Below are 23,044 nucleotides of genomic sequence, written 5' to 3'. Positions count from 1 at the left end.
GATAGAGACTACGCTACCGATATTTTATTTCCGTGAAGCTTAGTAGTATTTCATGCTACTACTTATATATAACTAGAAATCATTCTCAACCGACTTTCCATCCTGTCACCCCTGTCAAAGAAATTGAATTTTTAAAATTTGAAAAGCTCAAACTGCACTACTGTACATGTGGAGTATCGTTTCTACAACCCTCTTTTATGAGACCAATATTTTTCAATCTTTGTAATTGCGTCTTCTCTTTTCATGTTTAACGAGATATGCTCATAAACAAATGAGCACAACTAATTTTTTTTATTTATTTCATTCATTACTATGACCGCATTTATGTATGTATTTGTTGAGTGCGTTCAGTCGTTTCTGTTACGCCAGAGTGCGCGGTTCGCTCATTTCATTCAGTTAGGCGGATGAAGCTAAAATTCGATAAATTGTATTTTATATTCGTTTGAGCTACGCGTCGGGTCTGTGCGCGCTTTTGGTGTTAATTAGCTACAACTTATGTACATACTTACATAGATATTTCTATGTGCATAAGTTTCGTTTATTGAATTTTCGCTTTTTTTATTTTACTTAAATTAACACTTCTAAAATATTGCGTTTTTCTTAATCTTATTTTTTTTTTCGACTTTGGCGTTTGTTTTCGATTTAAAGAAGAAAATTGCTAAAAAAAAAAATACTTAACTATGAGTTGGTTAGTTACGGTTGGGCCCGCTTTAGCCGTCACTTTGATCGCGTTGCTGGTGTCGAAAGTCGGTTGGCGTTGGTTTTATATCGCGGCTGTTACATCGAAGCGCGACTTGACGTGAGTTTGCTCTCTTGTTTACTCTATTAAAATAAATATATGTATCTTTTGTCTCTTTTTGTTTGTGCAATAAATGGTGTGTAAAATGTATTACTCTAACTGACTAGAAAAAAAGGAAACGCTGCAGAACCCATCGCAAACGATACCGCTAAATCTGCAACACAGACTGTTTTCCCATATCTCATAGGGGGAACCGCCAAATAATAACAGTAGTATTGCTAGAGTAAGGGCTATCTGCCAACGTGGTATACTGTTGTGAAGCCAATAGTCATCTATGCTTCCTTAGTTCGGTGGCCGAGGACCACGAAAAGAACAGCAATAACAAAATTAAGCAAACTGCCTCGAATAGTTTGTATTAGCATAGTGGGCGTGATGAGAACGTCCCCTGCTGATGCACCTAGTGCCCTGAAGTTAATACCTTCTTTCCCAATTCTTATAGAGAAAGTGGCAACACTTGTTGCACTAAGCCTTCCAAATATATCTGAGCTAAAGAGCGGAAACATAAGAGGGCATATATAAAGTAATAAGAAAACTCATAATCCGGAATTGCAATGAGCCCTAGGCTCAAAATCTCGCGAAATTTTGAGGTGGCCGTTGTCGACAGAACAGAAGCTGGCATCTATGGGCCGTACTTCCAGAAATCTACATATTCCAATGGGATACTACCTCGCCATTTTTCAGACAGAAATCCATCCAGTCAAAGTTTGCGGTAGAGAATGTCTACGAAGAGTCTTATCTTAGAGGAGTATCCTCAATATGTCAGACCGCCTGAAAGCCTTACGTGCTTTGCAGCTTTACACAATTACTTCTAATCAATGGATTGAATGCATTGGAGTTCTAAATGATCTGGGAACCGACAAGAAGGTTTTTGGGTTCCCGCGCATAAGGGACATGATGGTAAAGAACAGACAAACTACCTAGCCAATCAGGGTGTTTCAGAAGCATTCTGTGGTCTAGATCCCTTCTATTGACTGACAAAGGCACACACTAGGGAAACCATAAGTAACTGGGAAAGAGAGCAGCACAGAGGACACTGGATTAAACGCCCAGGGAGAAGTCGAACTAAATTGAGCTCTATAGACTACGATATCACCTAAGTAATATACATACATAAATCTATCCGATACACAAATCAGTTGCTTTTGTCAGCTGGATGATGAAACACCGGTTCACATTCACACACATTAATCCCTTCGTGATATAGACTAAAAAGCCTGAAGAAGTACTTAAATACTTAAAAGAGCCTCCACATACATTAGTATGCTGAAAGGTCAAGTACAATAGAACTAAATAAAAGGGTCACAGTACATCGAGGCCTAATAATAATAAAATTGTATGTTGCCTTTGATTTGCTACTGATGATCAATAGATTGTCAACATTTCATTCTCATGCTCAAACTTTGCCAAAGAACGTGATGTTCTGTCGTAAAACACAACCGCATTGTAAACAAACCAAATTAATCTGTGAAATCTGACAGGGGCAACGAAACTCCGAAGATACTGAAAGGCTACAAACTAGTTTCCATATAGATGTGCGTTAAGGATTGCTTCAGCTTATCGTACCACCTCCGCATTCGCTGTTCTCGTCATAATGGTACACCTCCTCGCTGTGAGTAGCAGATAGTAAAGAGCCTGATGCTAGGCGTCTTAAGGTGTACTGGACGACCAACAAGCATTAGATAAAATCACGGAGAATACATCTAGGTTTACTTTGTGGCAGATTATAAAGAGATAGAAGGCAATAAAAAATTCGATAAGTTGACGAAGCACGGTGCAGCACTCGATGAATACGCGGTAGATGCCCCAATCTGTTTGAGGGAAATTAAAAAGGACAGGACTATATAATCATTCAAGCAAGAAAGTCGTGTATGAACCGCAGTTTTGCCAATTTTCTAATATCATCTGCAAGTCATACGATTTTAGTCTAACAAAATTGCTCATACCTCGTAAGAGAAATGAGTTGTGGCTCATGATGAGCGAATGAACAGTTCTGCATTCTACTTTCCCTACTGCAGAATCTATACACTGATTGTGGTTCTCAACCCTATTCAACTGGTTTATTTATTTGTACCTTGATTTCTAAAAACACACGTCTACCAGAGAACTACACACATATATAGTGTAGGTTGGTTGATTCGTTGCTGGGATGCCCGGCTTAAACGAGGGTTGGTACTTAAATCTGAAACCTTTTGATTAGGTTAATCAATTTGCTAATATACTTTATGAAGCATTTGGAAACATGCCTAAGGTTTTGTGGCTGATGTGTGCCACAACTATAAAGGCATAAGCGTTGCTTGGATGTCCGAGTATATGCGTACCTCACGTACACTCATTGAGTTTGCTGCAGTCCCTATTGAACCTTAGTACTTTTTCTTGGAAAATAGAGGAGGATTTTAGTAGTTGCTCTGTGAAAAGTCCTGCCGCAAAGTTGTCCATTTTGAACCTGTATATATGCATTCATTCATGAATTGGAGCTTAACCGCGATTTTGATCCGCCAATTTGGGGCACCAAGTCTTTCTCCACTTCCTTCTCCTGACTCAGTGGAGATCGTTTCCCTCCTTCTGCTTCCAAACTGTGGTGTGGACTGAAATACTTTCTTGTCCTGAGTGTCTTTGCCCATTCGCATAACACGACCTTGCTAGCGAAGTTTTGGGACTGTTATTCGCTGCACTATCTTCTTAACTGCATTGATACTCGCCGTTGGCCGCACGGACAGGACCATACATCTTTCCGTACAATAGGAAAAGAGGGTAAGGAAGCAATAGAAGGGAAAAATATGGGAGCAAATAGTAGGTTGATGTAGAGAAAAGAAAGTGGGAGTAGAAGGAAGAAAAATTTAGATGGTGATTGAGGAAGATACGGTGGAAAGAAAGGAGTCGAACAGTAAAAAAGGAGGAAGAGGTAAGACGATACGGAGTGTGATTGGCAGTTGTTGTGGGAAATCGATAAATGGAATAAGGGATGGGCAAAAATGAGAATAAAAACAAGTAAGGAAGGTTAAGTTCGGGTGTAACCGAACATTACATACTCAGTTGAGAGCTATGGTGGCAACATAAGGGAAAATAACCATGTAGGAAAATGAACCGAGGGTAACCCTGGAATGTGTTTGTATGACATGTGTATCAAATTAAAGGTATTAAAGAGTATTTTAAGAGGGAGTGGGCCATAGTTCTATAGGTGGACGCCATTTAGGGATATTGCCATAAAGGTGGATCAGGGTTGACTCTAGAATTTGTTTGTACGATACGGGTATCAAATGAAAGGTGTTAATGAGTATTTTAAAAGGTGGACATAGGTGTACGCCGTTTCGTGATATTGCCACAAAGGGGACCAGGGGTGACTCTAGAATGCGTTTGTACAATATGGGTGTCAAACGAAAGGTATTAATGAGTATTTTAAGAGGGCGTGGGCCCTAGTTCTATATGTGAACGCCTTTTCGAGATATCGCCATAAAGGTGGACCAGGGGTGACTCTAGAATTTGTTTGTACTATATGGGTATCAAATGAAAGGTGTTAATGAGTATTTTAAAAGGGCGTGGGCCTTAGTTCTATAGGTGGACGCCTTTTCGGAATATCGTTATAAAAGTGGACCAGGGTTGACTCTAGAATGCGTTTGTACAATATGGGTATCAAACGAAAGGTGTTAATGAGTGTTTTAAAAGGGAGTGGGCCTTAGTTTTATGGGTGGACGCCTTTTCGGGATATCGCCATAAACGTGGACCAGGGGTGACTCTAGAATGTGTTTGAACAATATGGGTGTCAAATGAAAGGTGTTAATGAGTATTTTAAAAGGGCGTGGGCCTTAGTTCTATAGGTAGACGCCTTTTCGAGATATCGCCATAAAGGTGGACCAGGGGTGACTCTAGAATTTGTTTGTACGATATGGGTATCAAATGAAAGGTGTTAATTAGTATTTTAAAAGGGCGTGGGCCTTAGTTCTATAGGTGGACGCCTTTTCGAGATATCGCCATAAAGGTGGACCAGGGGTGACTCTAGAATTTGTTTGTACGATATGGGTATCAAATGAAAGGTGTTAAAGAGTATTTTAAAAGGGAGTGGGCCTTAGTTCCATAGGTGGATGCCTTTTCGAGATATCGCCATAAAGGTGGGCCAGGGGTGACTCTAGAATTTTTTTGTACGATATGGGTATCAAATGAAAGGTGTTAATGAGTATTTTAAAAAGGAGTGGGCCTTAGTTCTATATGTGGACGTCTTTTCGAGATATCGCCATAAACGTGGACCAGGGGTGACTCTAGAATGTGTTTGTACGATATGGGTATCAAATTAAAGGTATTAATGAGGGTTTTAAAAGGGAGTGGCCCTTAGTTGTATATGTGAAGACGTTTTCGAGATATCGACCAAAATGTGGACCAGGGTGATCCAGAACTTCATCTGTCGGGTACCGCTAATTTATTTATATATGTAATACCACGAACAGTATTCTTTCCAAGATTCCAAGGGCTTTTGATTTCGCCCTGCAAAACTTTTTCATTTTCTTCTACTTAATATGGTAGGTGTCACACCCATTTTACCAAGTTTTTTTCTAAAGTTATATTTTGCGTCAATAGACCAATACAATTACCATGTTTCATCTCTTTTTTCGTATTTGGTATATAATTATGGCATTTTTTTCATTTTTCGTAATATTCGATATCGAAAAAGTGGGCGTGGTCATAGTCGGATTCGGCCATTTTTTACACCAATACAAAGTGAGTTCAGATAAATACGTGAACTGAGTTTAGTAAAGATATATCGATTTTTGCTCAAGTTATCGTGTTGAAGGCCGAGCGGAAGGACAGACGGTCGACTGTGTATAAAAACTGGGCGCGGCTTCAACCGATTTCGCCCTTTTTCACAGAAAACAGTTATCGTCCTAGAATCTAAGCCTCTACCAAATTTCACAAGGATTGGTAAATTTTTGTTCGACTTATGGCATTAAAAGTATCCTAGACAAATTAAATGAAGAAGGGCGGAGCCACGCCCATTTTGAAATTTTCTTTTATTTTTGATTTTGGTGCACCATATCATTACTGGAGTTGAATGTTGGCATAATTTACTTATATACAGTAATAAAGATATTAACTTTTCTTTTAAAATTTTAATTAAAAAAAATTTTTTTTTAAAAGTGGGCGTGGTCGTTCTCCGATTTTGGTAATTTTTAGTAAGCAGACATATAGTAATAAGAGTAACGTTCCTGCCAAATTTCATCATGATATCTTCAACGACTGCCAAATAACAGCTTGCAAAACTTCTAAATTACCTTCTTTTAAAAGTGGGCGGTGCCACGCCCATTGTCCAAAATTTTACTATTTTTCTATTCTGCGTCATAAGTTCAACTAACTTACCAAATTTCATCGCTTAATCCGTATTTGGTAATGAATTATCGCACTTTTTCTATTTTTCGAAATTTTCGATATCGAAAAAGTGGGCGTGGTTATTGTCCGATATCGTTCATTTTAAATAGCGATCTGAGATGAGTGCCCAGGAACCTACATACCAAATTTCATCAAGATACCTCAAAATTTACTCAAGTTATCGTGTTAACGGACGGACGGACATGGCTCAATCGAATTTTTTTCGATACTGATGATTTTGATATATGCAAGTCTATATCTATCTCGATTCCTTTATACCTGTACAACCAACCGTTATCCAATCAAAGTTAATATACTCTGTGAGCTCTGCTCAACTGAGTATAATGAAAGATACAGTAGCAGAGAATGGGAAAGATATTGAAGAGGGAAAGCAAATTATTTCTTGAGCATTGTTTTTATGCACGCATACCAAGCTTACTTGGCGATGTACTTAGAGTTTATGTGTTAACTGCAGTTCACTGATAAGTACGTATTTGAGTCTGCATAGTGAAGCTGTTGTTGATTTTATAATTAGTGGCTACAACCGAAAAAGTAGCACAAACCTTGCAACTGAGTCCAAAAAGCATGCGCTCACAGATTGTACGCACGATTTAAAATAGCTGATGATTGAAGCTTGCATTTCGTTTTGCTTACTAAGTTGGTAATTTTCTGTTTCTCCAAAGCTGTATTGCAAGAAAAACCAGTTTAAATTATGCTGAATATTTCTAATCTTAATTTTTTTGAACGCCTAGAAGACTAAGAAAAGACAAACTCATGCATTTGCACACACATACAAAAATACATACCAAATGTCATATGACTTGATTAGATCGAAACTTCTTTCATTTAATTTTCACTTAAATAATGATGATGAAGTTCCGAAAGACTGATAGTCGAACTAAAGTTCTGACTGATAAAGTAGGAATCTGTAATTTTCGTCAATCCAAGAAGATAAATCGGAATACGCGAACGCGTCATTCCCACAAGTGGGTATTGTCCAACTCCAGGTGTGTTGTAGCACCATCAGGCCAGCGATGTTGTTGTTGTATTAACGATAAAGACACTCACCCGTGTCATCGATGTTGATTGTCCTTCGGCGAGTATAGATCCGGTACTTTCCGGTAACAAAGCACCATTAATGTACTAGCCCGACCATCTCGCGAACGATTTGGTATGACCACATTAACCTTCTAGGCCATCCTGCCCTTCCCACCCTCTAATTCCATGAGGAACTTAGGTCGCCAGAGCCTCGCCTGCTAAATATGTATATGGGACACTCATATTTGTAACAGGATTCCCCTCGCGTAGGTTAGATTGACAATTGGGTTGCGAAAGCTTTGAAGCTATAAAGCTTTGTATTGCGCTTATACCCTTGAATCCCAATAGGCTGGCGATCCTGCCTCTGAGCGATATCAGATTTGGGCCCACTAGAATTATTAGTTTTTAATTTCCGATGGTTCCGAGGAAGGTGGCTATTAAAAGCAATACAAAGGTTTATAGGTGCAAAGGGTGTTCTTTCTACCCTGCTTCGGGTCGTGGTAATGAACTCTCTGCTTTACGAACTTGAAGATAGAGACAGCTAAGTGATGGCTTATGCCGATTACCTGGTAATTCTTGTCAGTAATTAATTTTTGAATCCACTGTGTGATTTTTTACAGGGTTACGTGGGTGTAGGGACCATGTGACCTAAATCATGGGCCCGTTCTGTTAACGAGGAGGTATAGGATTTCTAAATTTGGAGGATTACCTCTAGTGCTGTCTGACAGGGTTTAGTACCTTGGGATTATCATTGACAGCAGGCTGCCGTGGAAGCTTAATGTGAAAGACAGGGCTAAGAAGGCTTCGATGGCCTTGTAGTGCTGCCAAGGGACAATTGTCAAACGTTAAGGGGCTCTCTCCTGTTGTAGTTGTTGTAGCGATAAGGTTGCTCCCCGAAGGCTTTGGGGAGTGTTATCGATGTGATGGTCCTTTGCCGGATGCAGATACAGTACGCTCCGGTAACACAGCACCATTAAGGTGCTAGCCCGACCATCTCGGGAACGATTTATATGGCCGCATTAAACCTTCATGCCATCTCTCCCTCCCCACCCCCAAGTTCCACGAGGAGCTTTGCTAAGCACCTCTTGCCGTGTTTCGATGTCTTTCTGGCATTTTGTTTTCTCAAAGCGCTCGGCGGAGGTAATAAGGTTAACAAGAATCTATCCACGGTTGTTAGAATATTATCAGTGCACTGTCCAAAAGGAGTCCATTTAATTAATAGCTGGACAGCTTCAGCTTTGTTGGCTGTATGGAAAAAGTAGCACAAACCTTGCAACTGAGTCCAAAAAGCATGCGCTCACAGATTGTACGCACGATTTAAAATAGCTGATGATTGAAGCTTGCATTTCGTTTTGCTTACTAAGTTGGTAATTTTCTGTTTCTCCAAAGCTGTATTGCAAGAAAAACCAGTTTAAATTATGCTGAATATTTCTAATCTTAATTTTTTTGAACGCCTAGAAGACTAAGAAAAGACAAACTCATGCATTTGCACACACATACAAAATACATACCAAATGTCATATGACTTGATTAGATCGAAACTTCTTTCATTTAATTTTCACTTAAATAATGATGATGAAGTTCCGAAAGACTGATAGTCGAACTAAAGTTCTGACTGATAAAGTAGGAATCTGTAATTTTCGTCAATCCAAGAAGATAAATCGGAATACGCGAACGCGTCATTCCCACAAGTGGGTATTGTCCAACTCCAGGTGTGTTGTAGCACCATCAGGCCAGCGATGTTGTTGTTGTATTAACGATAAAGACACTCACCCGTGTCATCGATGTTGATTGTCCTTCGGCGAGTATAGATCCGGTACTTTCCGGTAACAAAGCACCATTAATGTACTAGCGCGACCATCTCGCGAACGATTTGGTATGACCACATTAACCTTCTAGGCCATCCTGCCCTTCCCACCCTCTAATTCCATGAGGAACTTAGGTCGCCAGAGCCTCGCCTGCTAAATATGTATATGGGACACTCATATTTGTAACAGGATTCCCCTCGCGTAGGTTAGATTGACAATTGGGTTGCGAAAGCTTTGAAGCTATAAAGCTTTGTATTGCGCTTATACCCTTGAATCCCAATAGGCTGGCGATCCTGCCTCTGAGCGATATCAGATTTGGGCCCACTAGAATTATTAGTTTTTAATTTCCGATGGTTCCGAGGAAGGTGGCTATTAAAAGCAATACAAAGGTTTATAGGTGCAAAGGGTGTTCTTTCTACCCTGCTTCGGGTCGTGGTAATGAACTCTCTGCTTTACGAACTTGAAGATAGAGACAGCTAAGTGATGGCTTATGCCGATTACCTGGTAATTCTTGTCAGTAATTAATTCTTGAATCCACTGTGTGATTTTTTACAGGGTTACGTGGGTGAAGGGACCATGTGACCTGAATCATGGGCCCGTTCTGTTAACGATGAGGTATAGGATTTCTAAATTTGAAGGATTACCTCTAGTGCTGTCTGACAGGGTTTAGTACCTTGGGATTATCATTGACAGCAGGCTGCCGTGGAAGCTTAATGTGAAAGACAGGGCTAAGAAGGCTTCGATGGCCTTGTAGTGCTGCCAAGGGACAATTGTCAAACGTTAAGGGGCTCTCTCCTGTTGTAGTTGTTGTAGCGATAAGGTTGCTCCCCGAAGGCTTTGGGGAGTGTTATCGATGTGATGGTCCTTTGCCGGATGCAGATACAGTACGCTCCGGTAACACAGCACCATTAAGGTGCTAGCCCGACCATCTCGGGAACGATTTATATGGCCACATTAAACCTTCATGCCATCTCTCCCTCCCCACCCCCAAGTTCCACGAGGAGCTTTGCTAAGCACCTCTTGCCGTGTTTCGATGTCTTTCTGGCATTTTGTTTTCTCAAAGCGCTCGGCGGAGGTAATAAGGTTAACAAGAATCTATCCACGGTTGTTAGAATATTATCAGTGCACTGTCCAAAAGGAGTCCATTTAATTAATAGCTGGACAGCTTCAGCTTTGTTAGCTGTATGGAAGGCAACGAGGTAAAATTATCCAATCACTTTATGCTCAGCTGCCCATCTTTTGCGAGGACGCGGCGTAAATATCTCGGTTGGGTCTTTTTCGACTCTCCGGAGGTAATTTGCAAGATCGAGGTGGGGCTGAAAGCTAGCTTCACGTTAGAGTCCAAATAGACATGTATCAAAGTATTTGCGTCTTCACGAATCTTAAGGAAAGAGCTCTCAATGCCCCGACTTTGGTGCTCAAGCATTGCACATTATTCTTTTAAAAGCTGTCGCTATACGTATTTGATTGATTCTTGGATGACGATAACAAAACTTACAATTAAAACAATTTTGGCTGGACTTCGATTTTAGCTTAACATGCTTAAGTGCGTATAAATAAGCAAAACCAAATAAATCAACCGCAGAATGAGTAATCACACTATTGCACTTTGGAGATAATACTTTTCAAATCAAAAGTTTTATGATGTATGGAATACTGGTTCTTTTAATTTTTGCTTAAGCTTAAAGTACCACTCAATCTTGATATAACTGTTGACTTTTTAGTTTTAATCAACTGCAAGTAGGCACGAGTTCGAAACCCAGATGCTAATTCTCAAGGTCTCTTTTCATCTGCAGAAACTTGGAAATGATCGTGTATTCCAGTTTGCGTAAAGTGGGCATAGATATTCGTGAACCTATCATATGATTATCTTCTATCTTTCTTTCATGACCTGTCCCACCTGTGGGCGTAACCGAAAACACCAAAGTACTCCAGCTTTACCTCATAATATATACTTGATGCCACAACCGGTGTACAGCGCCCAATCTGTTGGTTGGATCGGTAGGTTTGTGGCAAATGTGTACATGTTGAGCCGATTCAACGAGGTTCTGTAGCGCAACCCTCACAAAGGATTGCCAGCGTAACTTCAACCCAATTTTTAATGTCACCTGCCCGTTGCTAATACTGTTTATCTATCAGGCGGGGCTCTGATGACCCCAATCTTCATACGTAAGGCGGAAGTTGGATGAGCTTTAAAGTTCAACGTGGTCACATCAAATCGTTCCCAAGGTGGTCAGGCACTAATGGTGCTATTTTCCGGAGCGTATCGCATAGATATCCGAAGAAGAACCTTCATTATCAAACCGCGCGTTCAAGTGTAAATTCTTTGTACTTAAATAGAAGTTATTATAAAATGTTTGAAAAGTTTGACCTCGGTAGGCTACTGTCCAGCGAATAAAATGAATGCAAGCCTTTACTTGCATTGTGCCATTCAAATTCTTGCTGATCATGATGACTGGTTTTGATTTGTTACTTGTGATGTTACAAATAGCGTTGTCTGTGAAACAAGTCCACACATGCTTTATTTTTTATTTTATTACACTGTATTTAATGTCACTTAAATTTATTTCATTTTGCCAATAATTCTATTTTTTGACTACTTTTTACTATTTGCTTTAAAACGCAATAAGTAATCCAGCCATCATATATATGGTGGGCTCATCACTGAATCAATTAGCTGAGTAACGGCATATAGATCAGTAGCAGTTAATTTGTCGCATTTTTAAACAGGTATAAACAGTGAAATCCCCACATAGCGAACAGTTCGCTGCATGAACTTTGTTAATGTAAACGTTCCATATCAATATGCTGCAAAAGTATCCTAATCGCATGTAGTGGCATCCAGTGGGCCGGGGGAAAAAACAAGTGGCGAAAGACTTAATCGGCTTTTGTTTTCGGAATCCGAGGCTGTTAACGCTAAGAAAGAATAACTGGCGTACTTTCGCTACATACATATGTACATTGTCGATGGGCCTGCTTTTGCCGGGTCTTATAATTCGTGAATCAGGCTTTTTAATGCAAGGGTTTCCACTTGAAAAGCTTGATATGCCTAATATCCAGGAAAGTTGGTGGAAATTGTGTTATTATGGTTAATGAACCGAAATATGAACGGGTAACGATTATACAGGGTTTCAAAATTAAATCTTTCTTTTTTGAGATTATTTCCAATATACATAAAGTTTAGGTTGGGATGAATTGTCCGGTCCATGGGGATCTCACATAGGCCAAATGAGTCCGTAGTGCTACTAGAAGTTTATTTAACGACCAAATTGAAAAACCCCATCAAAAATCAGGCCCTATGTTGTAAAATAACTCCACCACTTGCTGTTTCTATATATGACGGCCGTATCACTCCTAATTGCTGGAGTCCTATCGTGGCAAGCGCAAAGCGTGCTCGATCGTTTCCCCCTGCCACCCGCACTTCTTACAACTGCTATCACTGACCAAGCCTAATTTAAAGGCATATGGCGCCAAAAGGCAGTGTCCAGTCTAAATACCCGTGATGAGTCTGCAGTTCTCTATTTTTAATAATAGGAGTAACTTTGTTAGTCTAAGGTTGTAAGACCCAGCCATGATGTTGGATACTTTGCAGCCCCGCGCTTGGGTTCACGTCTTCCTCGCTTGGTCGATGATATGCTGTCGCCTTCTCTTAATCTCGCCCAATCTAATTGGGACGTCTACGGAGCAAGCTTTAATGGATGCGCCCTTTTTAGCTAGCTCATCCGCTTTTTCATTCCAATCCATGCCTCATTAAGCGGCAGCGTTGGCTTATGACAATTTTGTATTTCCAGCTCTGAAATACTTACTTCCGAAACACTTAAAAGGTGAATTCAGTACCAGGTGGTGTTATCCCAATAGCTGTTTGCTTCTTCCTGATTATTTCTAAGCAAGGCGCATTAAATACCAGGTGTTGTTATCCCAACAGCTGTTTGCTTCTTCTTGATTATTTTTAATACAGCGTCTTATACTTCACTATGTAAGTTAATCGAAATCAATGAAAATTTTCTTTTGATTTGACATTTTTCTGCACGGCGAATTGGTTGAATTGGCTTTGCCACCACCTGGTATGGATTCGCCTTGATTTCCAAGCAACGCCTTGATACAACAAAATGTCATTCTTCAGCACAGCGAATTGGGTTGATTTCGCCTTACCATCACCTTGTATGTAGAAATAAAACAAAAGCTTAAAAATGTTCTTTTATTATATAAAGGTTTCGCTGTGCCTTTAGATAGATTTAACGATTCAGCAATAACAAATTTAGCACAAAAGTTCCCTTAACTGCAGTAAATGACAGCAGTAAATGTCAATAAATATTACTGCAAAAAAAACGCAATGAGAAATGCTTTTCTCAGCGCAAAAAAAAACACTCATAAATTTTTTATTTATTTTAATGTTAAAAAGTTTTTCTTACTATTTGCTTTTTAAAAATCTAGATTAACTATAAACTGCTATTTTTATTTCAAAATGCTTTGATTCTTTTTAGAAGTATAATTGAATTCAATGCATAAATAAGTTCGTTGACAGCGAACTTAGTACACCATATCAATTCAATTTTAAATGAGGAATGAATATGTAGACACGTTTATGTCTGCAAATAAACAAATAGCAACAAAAATTATTTGTAAAATTTATAAGTTATTTATTTCTATTCTATTAAGAAATGTATAACTTAAACTGTGTAAACCAGTTTCGAACAAAAATTAAAATTCAAGCAATTTTATTAAACTTTCCGAACATCTAATTAATTTCATATGAATTTCACACAGAGCGTTAATGAATTAATTAGTCAAGTTTTCTTACTAAATCAAAAATTTTAAATTTGGGAGTGTCAAAGCTCTACCATTATTAGTGAACAAACCTCTGGTAATTGAATCATGATTTACATGTACGACTTAGCTCAGTGAATAAGAGCAGGCGACTGTAAAGTCGAACACCTCGACTGGAAATGCACTACCGTGGCAGTTACACAATTTAATTTTTATTCTCAGCTGAGCAGACCTCACAGAGTATATTAATTTTGTTCGTATAACGGTACCCGCATAACGGTAACGGCATAAACTATCGAAATAGATATAGACTTCTATATGTCAAAATGATCTGGGCGAAAAAAGAAAATCATTTAGCCATGTCCGTCCGTTCGTAAACACGATAACTTGAGTAAATTTTGAGATACCTTGATGAAATTTGGTATGTACGTTCCTGCGCTCATCTCAGATCTCTATTTAAAATGAACGAAATCGGACTATAACCACACCCACTTTTTCGATATCGAAAATTTCGAAAAACTGCACTAATTCATTACCAAGGACGGATAAAGCGATGAAACTTGGTGGGTGGGTTGACCTTATGACGCAGAATAGAAAATTTGTAAAATTTTGGACAATGGGCGTGGCACCGCCCACTTTTAAAAGAAGGTAATTTAAAAGTTTTGCAAGCTGTAATTTGGGTTGAAGATATCATGATGAAATTTGGCAGGAACGTTACTCCTATTACTATATGTGTGCTAAATAAAAATTAACAAAATCGAATAACAAACACGCCCACTTTAAAAAAAAATAATAATTTTAAAAGTCAAAATTTAACATACAATTATTACCCTTACAGTATATAAGTAAATTATGTCAACATTCAACTCCAGTAATGATATGGTGCAACAAAATACAAAAATAAAAGAAAATTTCAAAATGGGCGTGGCTCTGTCCTTTTTCATTTAATTTGTCTAGAATACTTTTAATGCCATAAGTCGAACAAAAATTTTCCAATCCTTGTGAAATTTGGTAAGAGCATAGCTTCTATGATGATAACTGTTTTCTGTGAAAATGGGCGAAATCGTTTGAGGCCGCGCCCAGTTTTTATACACAGTCGACCGCCTGTCCTTCATCTTGGCCGTTAAAACGATAACTTCAGCAAAAATCGATACACCTTTACTAAACTTAGTTCACGTACTTATCTGAACTCACTTAATCTTGGTATAAAAAATAGCCGAAATCCGACTACGATATCGAAAAATGAAACAAGTGCCATAATTCTATACCAAATACTAAAAAAGGAATGAAACATGGTGATTAGATTGGTTTTTGGACGCAAAATATAACTTACCATATTAAGTAGAAGAAAATGAAAAAGATCTGCAGGGCGAAATCTAAAGCCCTTGGAATCATGGCAGGAATACTGTTCGTGGTATTACATATATAAATAAATTGGCGGTACCCGACAGATGATGTTCTGGGTCATCCTGGTCCGATATCTCGAAAACGCCTTCACATATACAAGGTTCACTCCCTTTTAAAACGCTCATAAATATGTTTAATTTGATACCCATATCGTACAAACACATTCTGGAGTCACCCCTGGTCCACCTTTATGGCGATACCTCGAAAAGGCGTCCACCTATAGAACCAAGGCCCACGCCTTTTTAAAATACTCACTAACACCTTTCATTTGATACCCATATCGTACAAACAAATTCTAAAGTCACCCCTGGTCCACCTTTATGGCGATATCTCGAAAAGGCGTCCACCTATAGAACTAAGGCCCACGCCCTTTTAAAATACTCATTAAAACCTTTCATTTGATACCCATATTGTACAAACGCATTCTAGAGTCACCCCTGTTCCACGTTTATGGCGATATCCCGAAAAGGCGTCCACCCATAGAACTAAGGCCCACTCCCTTTTAAAACACTTATTAATACCTTTCGTTTGATACCCATATTGTGCAAATGCATTCTAGAGTCAACCCTGGTCCACTTTTATAACGATATTCCGATATTCATTTGATACCCATATCGTACAAAAAAATTCTAGAGTCACCCCTGGCCCACCTTTATGGCGATATATCAAAAAGGCATCCACCTATAGAACTAAGGCCCCCTATCTTTTAAAATACTCTTTAACACCTTTCATTTGATACCCATATCGTACAAACAAATTCTAGAGTCACCCCTGGTCCACCTTTATGGCGATATCCCGAAAAGGCGTCCACCTTTTAGAACCAAGGCCCACGCCCTTTTAAAATACTCATTAACACCTTTCATTTGATACCCATATCGTACAAACAAATTCTAGAGTCAGCCCTGGTCCACCTATATGGCGATATCTCGAAAAGGCGTCCACCTATAGAACTAAAGCCCACGCCCTTTTAAAATACTCATTAACACCTTTCATTTGATCCCCATATCGTACAAACAAATTCTAGAGTCAGCCCTGGTCCACCTATATGGCGATATCTCGAAAAGGCGTCCACCTATAGAACTAAGGGCCACGCCCTTAAAAAATACTCATTAACACCTTTCATTTGATACCCATATCGTACAAACAAATTCTAGAGTCACTCCTGGTCCACCTTTATGGCGATATCCCGAAAAGGCGTCCACCTTTTAGAACCAAGGCCCACGCCCTTTTAAAATACTAATTAAAACCTTTCATTTGATACCCATATTGTACAAACGCATTCTAGAGTCACCCCTGTTCTACCTTTATGGCGATATCTCGAAAAGGCGTCCACCTATAGAACTATGGCCCACTCCCTTTTAAAATACTCTTTTATTACCTTCCATTTGATACCAATGTCCCATTCCAGGGTTACCCTAGGTTCATTTTCCTACATGGTGACTTTCTCTTATTTTGTCTCCAAAGCTCTCAGAAGGACAGAAAGGGATAAAATAAATGAAAATGAGGAGGAAGATTTAATATGGAATCGGAGTGGGAATGGCAGTGGCAATGGGAGAGAGATAAATGGAAAATAAAATAGAAGATAAGAGGAAAGAAAGTGAAGAGTGAATGCGAGACTCCTTTTTTAAATGTAGCCGAACTAATATTCGAGCAAGCAAAGTCTGCCGGGTACTCTAGTATTTATGTATATGTTTTGTTTTATAGCATTTGGAGTCATCGAAAATCTATAAAATATTTTAGAAACAGCCACACCAAATCGGAAGAGAAGCTCGTCCTAAAAGTGCTAATGATTAATGTAATGTTATTTTATCATTTAATTCAAAAACTTATACTGATATAAATGTGTGCCCCCAGCGGGTTAGTGGGTCAGAATATACCCGCGGTAGGTATACCTGTCTTAAGAGGCGACTAAAATACCAGATTCAAGGGGCTGTGTAGCGCAACCCTTTCAGGTTGCCAGCGCAATATATAGCTTCTCCAAGCCAAATTCTCAACCTCACCTATCCGCGGCGAATCCTGTTTCACTAACGAGGCTCTGGCCACCCCAAACTCCTCATGGAACTTGGGGATGGGGAGGGAGGGATGGCCTGAAGGTTTAATTTGTCCATATAAATCGTCCCGAGATGGTCGGGCTAGCACCTTAATGGTGCTGTGTTACCGGAGCGTACCGGATCTGTATCCGACCATCACATCGATAACACTCCCAAAGCCTTCGGGGAGAAACCTTATCGCTACAACAACAACAACGACATATACATGTGTGTGTGTATTGATTAAATTGTGCAATATATGCAATTCTATACATAGGGCTACTTCAAACACGTATGTATGTACATATATTATTTTGAGGTTCAAGGTAAACAATAAAACTGTTACAAAACTTGCATACAAATTAACGGAATATAAAAAAGTTTGTAGAAAAAAAATGTAAGCCAATTTAAATGGAATCAAGCGAAGCCGGTGGTTAAAACAATTGAAAGTTGCAGCGTTTCTGTTTACAAAAATATTTAAATCCAACAAGATATGGGCCCGGCGTCCATAGACTTGGCATTACTCCAAAGTCATTGCCTTTTAGTACATTAATTGACCATACGTACAGAGTAGGTACTTCCTCTTTTACCTAAGTATGCACATTAAACTGGGTGGATTTATTAACCGATATCGCGCCATTGGTTTTTCGATAGGGTTTGGGCTCAGTAACAAAAAGTTCCACTACGACCATATGTATACCCAAAAAAATAATTTTTGAACCTGTGAAATTTCATTTTTTTTAATTTTATCGTCTTTGATTTTTAAGGTTTTTTTCATGACCTAAAAAATTTTCATTTGATCGTAAAATTTTCTATAATATTTTATTTTCTTTTTTTTTCAAAAAACTGTTATCGCCAACGTTTTTAGCGGACATTTTTGGGTCGGACAGGGTATACATATGAAAATTTGTTTAGTAGGTCATAAAAAACACCTTAAAAATTAAAGTCGAAAAAAGTCAAAAAAATGAAATTTCGCAGGCTCGAAAATTATTTTTTGGGTATGCGTAGTGGAACTTTAGTTCATGAACCAAATCCTATCGAAAAATCGATGGCGCGATATCGGTTAATTTTCGTCCATTCTAATCGACCCACCCTAATGCACATACCCAATAAACATTTTTATTCCGTTTCAACTTGGGAAGCGTTTATGGAATATCCTAGAATGTATCCACATCAAAAGAAAACGCTCAAGGAAAATTTCGTATATATTTATAAATAGGAAAACGCAATAAATTTGAAATTCCCTATATCTCTCTGTACTCTATTAACACGTTGGCTGCCAAAGCCATTTTAGAATTTTGATCGTTCAGTGGCAATGTCATTTAACCATTTTGGTCACCTGAGGCCAACAACTTGTTTTGGTTCTTTTTTGTTTCTTAGTGCCTAAAAATAAGTTTTGACTACTCGCGACATTATTTTGGTACCTAATTTTGCAGTTATAACGGTTTTTTTGTGTCGCACATTTTCGTGCGACATGGCCTGGGAGAACATAAAACATGTTGTGGGGCCACGTCGCACGAAAATGTGCGACACAAAAAAACCGTTATAACTGCAAAATTAGGGACCAAAATAAAGTCGCGAGTAGTCAAAACTTATTTTTAGGCACTAAGAAACAAAAAAGAAGAAAAATAATAAAAATAAATAAAAATGGACACCCTTTTGGGCCAACAAAAAGAATTGTCCGGCTGAAGTTATGAAAGCTAATATGAAAAGAGGCGAGATGGTAGCCCGTGAGGAGGAAAATGGAGTGGTTGTGCTAAATTGGAAGGACACCAGAGATGTTAGGATTCTTTCGACAAAACACCCTCCTGTAAAGGTAGCCACGCCGAGCCATCCAAATGTAGACAGTAATGAACCATCCAAACGAACAATCCACCATCCACCAGGAAGCGAAGGCAACGAGCTATTGAAAAACCCCGTGCTGTTATTAATTACAATAAAGCCAAATTAGGTGTTGATATATCCGATCAAATTACCTCCTACGCCACCACTCTCAGAAGAGGTGTTAAGTGGTACCGCAAAGTGGCTTTTGAACTGTTACTTGGAATGTCTGTCGTAAATGCCTTTATAATATATAAAAAGGCTACAAACAAAAAAATTCCAATAACCAAGTTTCGTCAGGAGATTTCAAATGCTTTTTTGGACTTCATGTCTCCAGAACCCATAACAGAAGGAAAAAAAATTTTAATTTCCAACTTTTTTATTACCCAAAAAAATACCATTAAAAATACACAGCGGCCATGGGAAATACACCAAACTGTTCATCACAGGCCAGAGAATCCAAATTCCATGTAAAATTCCATATTAAAATGTACGAAGATGTGCGACGTGGCCTCAGGGTAACACTTAGGTGTCGCACGAATATGTGCGATGTGGCCTCAGGGTAACATTTAGGTGTCGCACGAAAATGTCCGACGTGGCCGCAGGGTAACATCTGGGTGTCGCACGAAAAGGTGCGACGTGGCAGCCAACATGTTAAGCGGCGTCACTTCCCTGCATAACACAAAAATCAGATTCGGCAATGCTTTAGAAACAAATTTAGTAAAAATAACATACTCGAATTGAAAATGCACTTAAGTAAAACAGAATACACTAAACAAGAGAAAACAAATTTGTGTGCTCAAAAAGAATTGCAAATTCCATGCAAAAAAACTCATATATACAGTCTCTGTTATCCCTGGTATTTTACCGACTGTGTTCTTACAGGGTCGTTGCTCAAGAAATAACGTGACGCAGATACATATATTTCTTGGCGAAACCAGGGCTACCAGGTAGCATATTAGTTTCCTTGAGTTACTACTTGGATACTACTTGACAAACGAAATTTTTACTGAGTATACCTTGAGCGTTTTTTTATAGATTTTTTTAATTCTTGTGATGTGAATACCGCGCTCATATCTTCAAATTTAAACGTTTTTGTCGATTATGCCCATTGTGTAACAAATCACGCTAGCTATCCCTGTTTCGCGACAATCTGACGCCAATTGAGTGCACCAATGGAGTTCAAGTCTTTCTCCACCTGTTCTTCCCAACTAAGTGGAAATCTTCACCTTCCTCTGCTTCCCAATACGGTTACCTATAAGAATATTTTCTGAGGCTGACCTCTCTCTGTTTTAAGAGCCATCTCCCCTTCTCGTAACATAGTCCATAATTCCGAGTTATACAACGCAACAGATATGATGAGAGACTTATAGAGCGTGATTTTTGTTCGTCGAGAGGGGATTTTCCTTTCAATTGCCTACTCAGTCCAAAGCAGCACTTGTTGGCAAAAGTGAGGCCACGTTTGATTTCAAAGCTAACATTGTTTTTACAGTTAATGCTGGTTCCCAGAAAGACGAAGTTTTTCACAGAGCCAAATATCCACGTTTTTCGGTTCTTTCTCAGCTCATCATCTCCTTACTAAGGTGAAAATAAATGTTTGAGTACAGTTTGTGAAGGTTAGGTCGCGAATTCGAATTCAGTTTATGTTGTTTATTGGGTAAAATCAGTGTGCGTATTGAGTGTGCATCTATCTACATTAGGTGGTATCAAAAAGTATTAGACGTGCACCTAACAATTTGAAGTATTTTTGAAAAACAAATCTCCGGCTTCGGGTTGAAGTTCGTTTTTCAAAACTACTTATTTAAAAACAAAGTTGTCTTTTACTTAAAACGAGCAATTCTAAATTTGTATACCCTATGCTCGCTTTTAAAATAAGGTGATGTATAATTGCTCAGTTTTCTTAGTAAAAATATTTTCAAGAAGGGTCTTAACCTTAATTAAAATTTGTTTAGATGTGCATAAGTCGTTTAGATAAAAAGTTCCTGAGTCAGGCAAAATTGAATCACGCCGAGCTAAGCTCGTTCACTTAGATACTTCTTTGTTAATTAACGAAGGGTTCAAGCGAACTAGTTGTCAATTCATTAACATTACAACTCGTTCCATGCACAAGGAAATACGAGGCTATTAAATTTAGGGTTAAGTATTTCGCTATAATAGAAGAGGGAATGAATTGAAAATTAGTATGGAGGCCAGAGCTTAAAAGCAAACGTCGCCTTGTACTGCTGCCGAAGGGAAGTCAGTAACTAGTGATACAAATTTCTGCTTCGGAACCACACCTAAAGTGGCAAATCAGTACTAGTTCGATAGTAACAAAATTTACTCCTGTGTTATTAACCCGAAAGTCTGGGTTCTTATATTTCGTATTTAGCCTACATTGGAGAAAGACTACAAAAAACTGCTACCAGCTTTAAGAAGATTTGACTATGTGTATGCCTTCTTTAACTACACCTTCTCAGTGGTATCATGGCGGAAGCAGTGTGAGGAAGAATCGTTCGGAGTATTACAAGCTTCTTTACAAAGGTGTTTAAGTATGACCGGGTGTATTGTTCGCTGTGGGCGGAACGAGTCGCTGCTATTAAGAATTGTGTGGAACCCGAAAAAAAAGTTTTCGAAACCTGACAACATTCTGTTTGGGTAGAAACATCATGCTGACTGACCAAGTTTTGTCGCCATGAGTTCATTAATTTATTTCTAATGACTTTTGGTTTGATCGAATCTTATCCTATAGGATCCGATGTGCTATGGAAACCCTTCTGGCAAGTTGTTTGGCAGATAACGACCATGGACCATGGCGTCTACCCTCTGATTTATTTATCCTGTTTATCATATATATTATTTCTAATTGCTGTTTTTATGTACGGGTGGCTTTTTTGCTCTTATTTGGAATCCAAATCTATAAATAAAGTTTTGGCCGTAAAGATGGAGATTCGGGCTATTAGCGAGCTTTGGGCAATTTTAGTCGTAGAGCTTTTGTTTAGCTTTATTTTATTAAAATAATTTGTTAAAAAAAAACGATTGTGAGCACACAAAGAAATCTATTTGTACTATGGCACTATTGTGGATATTTGCACTGCATTACCGGCAGTTGCTCCCATACGCCAGCGCAAGCTATAAGTTTTATTGATTGATAGAACAGCTGATTTCTGTTGATATTTTATAAGAGACTTTTATATTGGTTGCGGCTCGTATTGTTGTAACACAAATCTGGATATAACGGTTGCAAGTTTAAGTTTCAAAAGATACAGATACAGCTTACATTTTAACCTACCCCACTTATATATCTGAATGGTCGGCTTTTGTTTTCTAGTACGGTCTAATGTACATGCATACATATGTATGCTTATGTGCATATTTATCAAAATATCTGCAAATAGGTGAATTGTTTACATACTAAACAAAAATATAATTTTGTATTAAGAGCGCGTCTATCAATGACGTCGCAAGCTTGGATGTCATTGCGCTTGCCTTGTTTTTTTGAATGAATCAGCATGCTACCAACAAAGTTTTATATTTTATCTTTTGTTTTTTTTTTCGTTTTTTGTTTTTTTTTTTTTTTGTTTTGATACAATGACTGCGTCTGCGTCGACGAGGTTGATTAGTGTGCTATTACGGAAATACGGAAGTTATTGCGCGTATTTACCAATTAATGGGTAGTAAATTTGATAGTTTAATAAATTTACAAAGTCACTTATCGTACTGCTCTCGGAATGTTCGAAAGAAAAGTTCTTCGAAAGATTTAGAGGCCTCTACGCGTCGACGAGGGCTAGCACCAAAGATGATTTAATGAGGGGCTGTGTAAGCTTTATGCAGACATCAGCATAGCTAAGCGAATTGAATTAAAACACAGCGGCTACGCTGGCTAAGTCATGTGAGTGAAATATGACGTTTGGTTCAAAAATGTATTGCTATCGGAACCCGCCTATGGAAGCGGCGAAAGAGGGTGGCTCCCAGTTCACTGCAGGACCTGTTGAAAAAGCGATTGAAATTCCCTTGGTGTGACCTATTGGTGCCAGTTAGCC

The 23,044-nt window shown here is 38.7% G+C and overlaps 1 protein-coding gene across 1 annotated transcript in view; it reads left to right on the top strand.

Annotated features, from left to right (window-relative positions):
• Positions 1-365: 365 nt before the first annotated feature.
• The window catches only part of Fatp1 (Fatty acid transport protein 1), a 47,375-nt gene continuing 24,696 nt past the window's right edge, over positions 366-23,044 (top strand). The window contains exon 1 of the mRNA XM_067764428.1: positions 366-799. Within this exon, the coding sequence (XP_067620529.1) occupies positions 681-799 (119 nt within the window). The 5' untranslated portion in view covers positions 366-680. The remainder of the gene's footprint in view (positions 800-23,044) is intronic.

The sequence above is a fragment of the Eurosta solidaginis genome, chromosome 2 (assembly GCF_040869045.1).
Source record: "Eurosta solidaginis isolate ZX-2024a chromosome 2, ASM4086904v1, whole genome shotgun sequence".
Classification (NCBI taxonomy): domain Eukaryota; kingdom Metazoa; phylum Arthropoda; class Insecta; order Diptera; family Tephritidae; genus Eurosta; species Eurosta solidaginis.
Note: the sequence above shows the minus strand (reverse complement) of the source record. Positions and strands in the feature narration are given on the sequence as shown.